This window comes from Tachysurus vachellii, chromosome 1 (genome assembly GCF_030014155.1).
Source record: "Tachysurus vachellii isolate PV-2020 chromosome 1, HZAU_Pvac_v1, whole genome shotgun sequence".
NCBI classification, from domain to species: domain Eukaryota; kingdom Metazoa; phylum Chordata; class Actinopteri; order Siluriformes; family Bagridae; genus Tachysurus; species Tachysurus vachellii.
The window spans coordinates 11187195-11199266 of record NC_083460.1 but is presented as its reverse complement, the minus strand read 5'-3'; the positions used below and the strand labels follow the sequence as shown (position 1 = coordinate 11199266).

General features: G+C 36.4%; 1 protein-coding gene across 1 annotated transcript; it reads left to right on the top strand.

The window, feature by feature from the left end:
* Positions 1–2994: 2994 nt before the first annotated feature.
* dnaaf6 (dynein axonemal assembly factor 6) lies at positions 2995–10909 on the top strand. The gene is made up of 6 exons (XM_060896833.1): positions 2995–3147; positions 7875–7953; positions 8283–8385; positions 8819–8915; positions 9139–9224; positions 10654–10909. Exons 1-6 carry the CDS (start codon positions 3058–3060, stop codon positions 10766–10768), a joined length of 570 nt encoding a protein of 189 aa, XP_060752816.1. The 5' UTR covers positions 2995–3057; the 3' UTR covers positions 10769–10909.
* Positions 10910–12072: the final 1163 nt, after the last annotated feature.

Below are 12072 nucleotides of genomic sequence, written 5' to 3'. Positions count from 1 at the left end.
CAAATCTAGCTGAGAACTTTTGTGACGTTTTGTATTGGAGCATCTGAATCCACCAAGTAGCACCACAAACGGTCCAGGAGATCACTGATGTTCTGAGATCACCAGGATACCATCTGCCATCTCATCAGGAGCATGCTTACATGTCTGAGTGCATACAGGCATGTGGGTCCATTCACACTTCTGTCTTACAATATGAGTTACCATGATGAAATTTATTCAGTTTGGATCGGCCTATAATTCTGAATCCAGCTCTCAGTCAGTTGCTGATTTTGGTTTCCAATGACCATTTATTCATTATTCTGTTCTCAAAGAATTACAGTGTAAAGATTTTTACATCTAATATTTAGTTCATTGACGTCCAATGTGTAATGTAATTGATCACTTGTTCAATTTTCTGAGCATTGTATGTTTCTGTTATAGATGTTGGTTAACTTTTGATCAAGTTGTCTACTTCCTCCAAAATTTGAATAGATCTTTAATATGCAGAGTAACATCCTTTGCTTTGTGGCTTGTGACCAAAAGCAATTACTTGGTCGCATTTGTTTCATGGAGATGCAACAGTCATAGTTGGTCTGCTCTGTATACTGGGACATAAATGTTTTTAAAGTCATTAACATCTGCCATACTGTGCCATCTTCGAATAATTTTAAACATATTATGAGAGTCAATGTGCATTACATCCTACAGATATTTTTGTGGCAAAATTAGCAGAAACCATATTTGATCACTCTACTTAGTAATTCAGAAAGATATTGCAATTATTGAGATCTACAAAAAAAAGAAATTCTTCTTTATAAAAGCATTAAGTGATAAAAAGAGAGACAGAGTATGCATGTGATCATGTAATGGTTAAAAACAACATACATTTTTTTTTGTTACATTTAAGGCATTTGGCACACGTCCTTATCCAGAGCGATGTACAAAAATGCTTTTAAATCTCTATCAAAAAATACATTAACTTTGGTTCACTATGTTACAAACTTAGGATACCATCAACCTAAAACTCTGTTGTGTAACCACATACTTTGTATACAAAGTACAAGCAGGACTAGCAAGCTTAGCTATGACAGCATGACTGAAAAGGAAGAGCCAGAAGATGACAGATTTGAGGGCACCCTGGAACATAAAGTGGCCAACCACTCCACCACCAACAAACCTGAGTAAATGTGTTAGATCAGGGGGTGGGATGAGCAACCAAACATCCCAGTTTACCAAAACAAACACTCAATACCCACAAACCAAACACTGTGGAAATGGGACTATATTTTCTATATTTATTATGATTTATTATGATATTTATTATTCTCATATTTAGTATGAGATTTTAGTATGAGTGTGCGTCCACCATTATGAGTAGGTCCTATTACATTCAGGATCTAGTATAGACACGACTGCTGATGTCAAAGGGTCTGTTGGAGTATCAAAATGAATATTAAAGTTTAGAGGCACAAGAGGATAGTCATCAATGCCTCCACCTGACAAAGAATATGGACTGCAGCTTACACCCGTACACCTGACTGCAGACTGACTCCACCAGTGCATGCATATGTATGCATCCCTTTCAATACATTATATTTACATTTATGGCATTTGGCAGACACCCTTATCCAGAGCAATTTACATTCAACTTAATGGTTAAGGACATGGCTCAGGGGCCCAGGAGTGGCAGTTTGGTGGTCCTGGAATTTAAACTCACAACCTTCCAACAGCAGTTGTTGAGAAAAATCTCAGAGGAGGAGTATGTGTGGACCAAAAGAATATAAAATAACTAATCTACATAAATAGCTCTAAATTGTACTAACATTAACTTTTACAGTAAAATGACCTATTAAGCTTAAGCGTTTTACACACACAAGTGTTCTCTAAATCTTGGGTTTATCAAATAATTATTAGCAATTAGAGAACACATTCGTTCAAGTTTATGTAACTAACAAAGATGTTCAATTTATTTATTTATTTCCAAATATAACAATTCCATAATAAAGATGTTGAAAGAGCATTTTTCAAATTATATTTATAAGGCATTGGCCATTACTTGAGATATCCTAAATAAACAAAGTTTACTCTTGAAAAATTGTTGCTCTAATGGTTGCTATTTATTACAATGATGCTCTTTTTGATTTTATGTTTGTAAACTTCTAAACTTTAAATAATTTTTTTTCTTGTCTTAGTGCCACTGCAGGATGCGTCATATGATGGGTCAATATAAAATTATTTAGTTTTATGAACTAACATGTCGTAATGAATTAAATTGTGGCTCCTGGCACAATTATATTCCCAGATATGGTACCCTTGAATAGAAATAAAAAGGATTCCACAGTAAAATAGGTTGAACTTTATTTTCTCTGTACATTAGGTCATGCTCACATGATCTGAAATGGTTTATCAACTAATAATTAGGATTGTAGATTTTATTATGGGATTTAATTCATTTTACTTTTTCTTTATGTACCCCATTTTTAATATGTAATTATGGTGTAATTAAATTGTTATTTAGAAAATCCGTTATAACCATCACATATTTCTTCTTTTTCTTATTTCTTTCCTAGATGTTATTCAATTAAATTTTTGTCATTTGCATTTCTTTAAGTCTGAAATGGATCAGTTTGAGAGTACTTTACAAAATAACAAACATCTTTAGTGTTTTTTATTTGTAAATGTATAAAAGGCTTGAAATAAAGCATGACTTTTTTCAGTCAAACAAATACGTTACATGTGCATGAGATTTCTTAAATCTGTGGCACATTTACATGTTATATTTACATTTATGGCATTTGGCAGCGTTTTTATGTCTGTAATCAATGAATACATCAACAGAGAGTGTCTGAGACATTATTTTTCCCCTGCATTTTTGTGTGTTGTTAAGTGTTAATTCTCATTACTGCATTGTTTAATCAATTCCACGCGAACATGGTGGAGGCAGACGAGATGAGTGTAGGTATCCGTGACAACAGTCTCCATGGAAACGGTAAACAGTTCTACAGACAGCACAGAAGCCACTGAAACTTTTTAAGGTCCTGCGTCTAAATTACATAAAGGTAATAAAGATAAAAAAAAATGGAATGGTCAACTCTCCAAAATCTACAGTCCCTCTCCGACTTGCTGTCTCTTTCAGCAGATGAGGAAAGCGTCTCTGAAGACTGCAAGGTAAACTATAAACGGGTGCGTGGGTGCGTGAGTGCGTGCGTGCGTGCGTGCGTCGGGAAATAAAAAATGACCTTGTGATTAATCTCGGGTGGATGAGATGGGCACAAGTCATTAATGATGCAAATTTTAACTACATACTCTGAATATCAGAAGGAAAATTCGCTTCCGTTCTATAAATTTCGGGCTGTAAATAAATATATGGTGTGTTCTGTAGACTGGCAGGCACTTATTTCCAGGGATTTCAGTACAGCATAACAGATATTGCGTCATCAGGTAGGCGTGGCCTATTTGAAAATCTAACCCTAACCCTAACCATAACCATAACCGTAGTTTTTGGTTGTTCATTTGTTTTCTAAAATAAATCAACCTGTATGACTGATTTGTGCTTCGTAGTATATGCTGTTTTTTTTTTAAAGAAGGCGTTTTTCCAAGACCTCCGGAAACGACACCACTGGAATTTAGTGCCTGCCTCTGTTTTAGACTATAAGCAAGGAGTTCAGTTCAGAATCAGAATCAGGTTTATTTCCGGCTACTGTATTATTACGTCATAGTAATAATAGAAGCATAAATATAGGAAACACCGTTTATAAAAGTTGACCGAAACTGCTAAAGTCTGAAAGGGAGTAAAGCCTGTGTTTATGCTATTAATAAAATGTGCGGATCGGGTGCGGATATCTTATTCAGAGAAAATTATGGTGCGGGTGGGAGTCGGTTGAGAGTCGGGTGGGAGTCGGTTGGGAGTCGGGCGGATTATTTGAAGCATCGGATTCGGGTGAAGTTTGAGTTGATCCGCGCATCTCTAATTGCCGGAGAAACGCCATGCAGTGTTCACTACTTTATTTTAAATGTTTAAGAGTAATTCAAAATGAAAATAATGTGACCTACTAGTTACGCAGGACAGACTTAATGAAGCCTACTGTATTACTCTTCCCATTGAACTTTAAACATGAAAGTCATTAAGAAATACTAATATTTAATGCCACATAAACACGTTTTGTTTAAAGAATTGGTCTATGGCTTCAGTGGGGCGGGTTTACCAAGGCGTATAATTTCCACAATGGGAGTATAATGTAGAGATTATACTCACCTCCCTTACTTTTACAAGGTCATAGAGGGGAACAGCCTCCGGGTTCACAGGTCATTGTCAGGGACGGTGGGGATAAACGCAGGCCAAAACGCAGGGATGACGAATAAAAACAAAGATTTATTAACAAAACACAAAGCCGAGAAAATAAATATACGATAACTTGAAACACTAGCCAGCAAAACCATGAAACAAGAACCAAAACACAGAAGATGACAAGAGACGATACAAAAACGAGGATAACAAATACACATAATAATGAATCAATTATTATATCAATTAATATGTCCAAGCAGAAGTATGACACTGATATATAACATTTCATTAAACTCTGGCATAAACTCATAATCAATCAAAGCTTTATTAACCTGTTTGAGTGACCTGGCAGGATTTTTTTTTTTTAAATAGTACTGTTTACATTGTTGCTAGCTGTGAAAAAAAATGTGATGAGCGACTACAGTAAACAATTGTGTAAAGTGCGTCAGTGTGGAGGGAAGTAACATTTCTCTAGGGAGTATGATTTTGGAACAGCTTCAGTCTTTTATTGCATGGATTGCAGAAGATGATGGAAAATATCCTTTGAGATTTTGGTGATTGCATCATGCAATTCACGCAGAATTCCAGGTGTACTTTTTACAACCATGGTAAGCAGAAAACTGTCTCAGCATGCACAGATGGGCTACAACAGCAGACCATATTGGGTTATAGTTTTTTCTTTTTTTATCTTTCAGTTTACTTAGTATACATGATGATTTTTCCTAAATCTATTTGGAAGAGCAGATTTGAACATTTATCGGGATCAAGATGTTTCTGAAGATCATACATTTAATGTTTAAAATTAAGTTACTATATATCTCTAACGTCTATCCCTAATGAGTACGTTGGAGGTGACAGTGGCAAAGAAAAACTCTCAGAGACGATATGAGGAAGAAACCTTGAGCGAAATCAGAATGGAACCCATACTCATTTGGACAGTAAATGTGAATTTGAATAATGTCCTTCCAACAGCAGTTTGTAATTGAGTAAACTAATCGGTCAGCGGAAATTCCAAGTTCACATACAGATCCAATACTAATTTCTTCCTGCTGAAGACTTCAAATGATCACTGATGAAGACCCGACCATAAAGCTGGCTGAACACAACAGTGGTTCAAACAAGGCTTGACCGACTCCATGCGGCCCCATCCACAGCAATCCATAGGTCACTGGCAGTCCATGCAGATCAATCCCCAGCAAACTCCAACCAAGGGTGGATGCCCTCCAATGCCCTCATCAGGATTTATGAAATAGGTCCAAGTAGCTAAATGCAGGTTCACTATGACCTACAATGATTCCAGAGGTGACCATGTCATAGAGACCAGCATTACAAACCAGGTGAGAGAAAAACCTTATTTCCTTAGCACAAAGGAAACCCCTATTATGGTAATCATGCCTTTGAAACATATCACTTTCAGCAATAGGAAAAGGCACTTCAAAGGGAGAGAATAAACATGGTCTAAGCTGAAATTTTGAATCTGCAGGAAGAAGTCAGGAGAGCCAGATCTGTCAAACGGGGGTCTCAAGTAGGCTGGGCAAGGTGTGATCTTCACAAAAGAAAACAAATAGGCCAACTAGTAGAGGCTGTAGCCATTCCACAAATCTTACCTGTTCAGTAAACCTGAATGATATGTGATTATAGAGGACCCCATTGTGGAAGCAGTGTGTTGGTAGTTGAACCATGGCTCACATCCTCTCTGGCTGCAAAACATCACTTACCCAGTAGAGATATAGGTGGTACAAGGACACTGTTAATGCATGCCAACATCATGGAGCAAGAATGGTGGATGAAACACTAGGCCAAAGGTCAGGCCACCATGAGCTTTGTCAATGAAGCAGAAAAGCTTTTGGCCCAAAACACCACCAAACTGAATCAACTGCTGTCAGTCAATGGATGGGAGATGAGGGTCAATACAGAAAAGAAGCTCCACTTCTCTGAATTTGTCTTGTTCAGTACCCTGAGACCAGAGGTGGTAATTTGGTAAATGGAAGGAATCAAAACCATCATAGAGGAGTTAACATTATTATAGGAGGAAGGTTGTGAGGAGCAGAACAGAGGTCAATAATGGTCAATGACTGCAATGCAGAGACAAAGTCAATCTGGAGGATTGAAGAGGCAGCAGAAAATGGGAGGAAGTGAGCTGGAAGAAAGAGGAAAGATTTGGCCACCATTGCTAACCTACCCACTCGAGAGTGTTGTTGTTTAGAGTCAAAGAACTCAATTAAAGATGGGAACCACCTGATGACCTCTCTTCCAAGCCAAGGCTACTAATAGACTGAAGTAGAATAAGCTAGTATGGAAAGTATGCCATAGATGAATAAATTAAAACATAAAATTATTAAGAGCAATTTCAAACACTTATGGTTAGACAGTTACTCTTGGGTTTGAAAGCAATGGTTGTGGGAATTTGTAGATAGAAATATGTTTTTGCTCTTAAAATAATTAAGAAAAATACAAGTTATATAACAAAACTGAAACTCGGCTTGCCAAAGTTAATTGTGTGAATTTTTTTGCAGTACTCTAACAATGCATGGGTTTCTTTGTATTAAAAAAGAAGGATAGAGCTGTCAATGAATGTTAGATGTTCCCACAGATCTGTAGATGTATCAGAAAGGCAGATTCAGATCCAATTGCAGAGCACAGGCAGGGGTTCAAATTGAAATGTTAAAATTTTAAATTAAAAAAAATCTAAGTCCAAACAGATTCAATAAACAAGAGATTGAAAGAGGCAGGGTGAGGAAGAAATACAATAGAGTGCTCACAATAAGCACAGTATTACTCACTAAGTACACTTTAAATCCACACACAACAGCAATAAAGGGAAAACAGAGTCCAGTTGCAAAGGGAGTAAGCAGGAATCTGAAAAAACACATAATCATATGTTAATCATATGTATAATTAAAGCCTGGCAGGGTCATAATCAAAAGGGCAAATGCAGGAAACAGCAACTCAGGCACACAAGGTAAATTGAGGAGACCATCTAGGGAGGAGCACATGCTGGAAGTGTCCTTACTGTATATACTGTAGTGCTAAACAGACAATTGCCACCGTCCCTGAAGTTCTCCTCAACAAGCAGGCTTGGACAGGCTTGAGCTTGGGTACATGGAACATGGGATGGATGTGCAAGGCTCTGTGTAGCTTAAGGCATAGCATCTGAAACGCTTTAACTTTTAGCTCTTAAAATCTTTAGCTCTTTTGTTCTTCCATGAGCTGGAAGAACTCCCTTCTGAAGTTGCATGTGATCTGGGAGCTTTTGCATTTTTCACTCCATTACATAATCTCAGCTGCATACAGTAGATTTGTACGTTCTAAAACTGCCGTCGGAATCATAAAGACATTCATGTTCTTTAGGTAAGAATTTTTTACAACATACAGAAGACTTCACACAGTATTATTTGCCTCCACTTTTCTACACCGCTATTCTGGAATGATTTATAATTGCAGAACTATCCGGGGTAATCCATAAGAGAATAGTTCACTTTTTGTTCTACATTTTGGTTATTCTTTCCCTAACTGTGCATCCCCTTGCAACACTGAGGATCTAAATTTAAATAATACATTTACAAAAGTGTTTTTGCAATATTGAAAATTTTCTTTACCTATGTAGGAAGTAAATCCGGTGGCAAAATTGGGTCCTGGGCTTATTGGTGCTTGTTCTTCTGCTTCTAATCAAGATAACAATGCAGGTGAGCTCTATTAGCTATCATTAAGAAGTCTATTAAGCGACTTAAGTTAAATTGAATGAGAACACAATACACTGATCCAGTGTACTGAGTTTTCATTCAATTTAACTTAAGTCAACTTAGGGTGTCTGAAATAAAGGTTCATTTGAATTTAAATATTTGCAGATCTTTGAAATTATAATTTATGTAATTACTCAGGTAATTTGCTAAGGCCATTATGGAAATGCTTGGGAATATTGATTAAGAAGACAAGAAAAACAGTCTTAATTACTGAAATACACCTGTTTTTTTCTCATTCTAACTCTTACACATGAAAATGTTTAAACTGAAAGTCCATAGTGCCTGTGTGAAAAACACCAAAGACATCTGGGATATGGAGGAAGTGATTAAGGGAACACACACTGATGACTTTGAAGATCCACGTCCTCAGCCTGAGTGAGTTTGCAGTGTAGTAATGTGCCAAGTAAAGTGCTGTTTAGACTGCCAGACTTCAAAATGCACACTCATGCCCGATTGCTTAGAAAAGAGGTTCCATCTTCTAGCCTAAAGTGATGTTTGGATCACAGGAGGAATACTGAAAAAATCTATACAGATCCCTATAAAAAGTTTTGTTTTCAGAATTAACTCTAAGAAGAACCAATTTTGAAAGTTAAAATCCAAAGAACCTTTCTCTATGGGTTGTTATTGGTTAGGTCAGATATGTTGCATATATTATATTGTTTAGTGTTTGCATAACTGGTGTGTGTTTATTGTAGTATATAAGCAGCACCAGTAGATCCCAAAAGATTACAATTCTGTATAATATACCTGAATGTATAAGAGCAATGACTGTTTCTGAAAGTCTGTTTATATGAGTATTTGTTTTTAGATATGAGATTATCCTGCAGCAGAGTGTGAGCACTGAGGACCTGTTTCTGGGCATGAGCGAAAAGAATCCATCCTCCATGTGCTGTGAGACCATGCTGGTATGCTCTGTTTATCACAACAGAATTCGCACACAATTGCAATCAAAATCTACCAGTACTGTAAGCCTTACATGCATTGACAACACTATTATGCAGCACTAATACTACATTTATTAATACATCTACACTAGAAGGACTGAATAAAGATCCACTTAAATGAATTTTAAGAGAGGCTTTTTAAAAAAAAAAAAAAAACATTTAACTCTAACTCTGTCTCTTGTAGGTGAGGGTGAAGCTACCGAAGACTCAGGCTTCTGATCTTTTGCTGGATGTGAAGGAGAGATTTATTGATCTAAGAACTCCAAATTAGTAAGATTTGTACTATTAGTATTCATTATTCATACATAATACATACAGAGACATGAATTAAATAAACACAGGCTTATATTTTTAATTCCTTATGTTCTAAAAAAAAAAGTTTTAGCTTTCCAGTAGCTCTTCAGATTTCTGAATGCAGTTAAGATCAAGGAAAGCATAAATTCAATAGCATTTGAATTCAGGCAGCCATTACATAAAACAGAGCTCCACTACTAATATCCCCCTCATTTGCAGTGAAAAGTGCTTTACCACATGTTGTTATGAACCTGAGGTGCGAAGAGTCTATAAAAGACAATGAGGGGAACAATAGAAAGTTGGGAGAATTTTAAATGCTCACTTGTAACATATTTACAAAACAAATGCCTAATAATATGAACTAAATTTTCAAATCCAATACCAAACAAATGATCTCTAAATGAATAGGTAAGGCAGGACTGCACACAGTCTCGCTCAAATGTTGCTATCCACAAAAATGATTAATTATTTTACCAGCCATTACTGCTTACTTAATTTTAAATTTGGAAGAGCCCACTGTGTGCTTGCCAACCTAATAGGATGAATATTTTATACTAAATACAGTCATATATTTTTACTCAGGCTAAATATTTGGTTTGTAGCAACAATAGTAAATAAATACAGACATTGTTTCTGATAAAATTGCTCAAAGAATTAACAATTGTACCAGCAATTCAATTTGTATTAGGATTATTTGCACAACAATATTTATTTGCAGCAGTGCTAAAATTTTCATCAGACGATAAATCAACCTAGCTACTTCCAACAGAAATAGAAGTCAAGCCGATACACGTAATTTAATGTGTACAATAGATTATTTGTCTCAAAAGCTGTCCTAACACTGACCTAATACTGTCAAATGCTGTCAAGTATATTACTGCTGTCTATAGGTGTATATGTGTGTAGAGGAGTCCAGGGTACAGCTTATTTTAGTAGTAAATGTAGAGCAGGGGTTTCAAACTCAATCACAGAAGCGGCCGAAATTTAAAACATAGTCTAAGGTGCTGGCCAAACAAGATTAATATTTATGCAACAAATCAAAACTGATTATGATTTTTACAGAAATGTGAATTCGAACAGCCAGGCAAAAATTAAACTTAAACAATAAATAAATCTTTTTCAATAACCTTTAATACCTTAAAACTAATTGAGAATATTCCACAATTGAACAATTTTCAAAGCTTTCAAATAAAATTGTCTTTTGATTTCAGGAAAAGTGAAAATAGGCCATTTAGTTTTCCCTCTTTTGCCTGCGCCAGATTATTAAGAGACATATGAAATTATTTCAGTGGCTGGATATAATTGTATCATGGGATGGATGTGGCCTTAAGTTCAACATGTCTGATGTAAAGGTACTAAAACCTGCAGCACAGTTTCTAATACAGTCCCTCTCTTCTCCCGACAGCAAACTAGCTCTGCCTCTGCCCCACTCAGTGAACAATAGCAAAGGCACAGCTAAATTCAATACAGGGAGATATGAACTGGAAATCACACTGCCTCTGAACAGACATCTGGACTAGATCAACCTTACCTGAAGAGAAGGAATGTGGAACTCTGAAGAAAAAGAGCTTTCACATTACCTGGCAAAGAAAGTGTTCATAGAGCAGGAAGGCATATTCAGCTATGGACTGTTGCAAAGTATTTTAACCCTTTTGGACACTTTAAAAATACTACCCTTTTATGATGTTCATGGACAAAAATGTCCACTAAATTAAAATTATATAAAAAGTTTTTTTATAATTTAGTAATTAATTAGTGATGTTGTAATTTGCATAAAAATACACACAAAATGACTTATTTTTAAGTTAAGTTATTTTAAGTTAACCTTTTTTATTTTTTATTACAATCTTGGATATGTCAAAGATGACTAATAACATTTTATGCATTTTTGTGCAGCATTAATTATTTCTGCCACATTTACATATCAGGGCTGTTTTTTCCGCAATGATTGCCATAATAACCATGTTTTTCATTGCATTTCCATGGCATGAAAAACTATGCATTCTTGCTTGTTGTTCCATCCGCTGGGAAGAGATAAAATGTGCAATTTTTTTGTTGACCAAAAAATTGGGCCATTAACCCATTATTCAGGCCTGTGCAAAGAAAAGCTTATTTTCAGGCTTTTTTACATTTAGGTCTATGTAGTAATCAGAGGTGTGTGTGTGTGTGTGTGTGTGTGTGTGTGTGTGTGTGTGTGAGTGTGAGTGTGACATTGCAGAGATGAAGATGTTAAGATTCTCTTTAGGAGTGACAAGGTTGGACAGGATTAGGAACATCAGAGGGACAGCTCAGGTTGGCTGTTTTGGGGACGAGGTCACAGAGGCTAGATTGAGATGGTTTGGACATTTGGACATGTACAGAGGAGTGAGATGGTTATAGAGAAGGATGTTGGAGCTGCCAGGTAAGAGGTCAAGAAGAAGGCCAAAGTGGAGATATATGGATGTGTTGACTGAGGACATGATGTTTATTGGTGTGAGAGTAGAGGATGTAGAGCATAGTTAGGTGGAAACAGATGATTCTCTGTGGCGACCCCTAGCGGGTGAAGCCGAAAGTAGAAGAAACCTTGAGAGGAACCAGACTCAAAAAGGAACCTCATCTGTTGGACACCGTATAGTGCGGATGTAAATCATTTCCTTTCTAACTGCACACTATATAGTGAAGTGCGATCGTGTAACCAGGAGCTTTTGACCACCTTATAAGTGTGAGCTTAAGATCCATTTCTGATTTCTTTATAGTTGTAACATAAACTCTATTCTGTCGAAGCCATGAAATGTTCCATGTTCAACGTCCGTCCGATGCCCGAGCGCAAAACCGACTGCTGCAA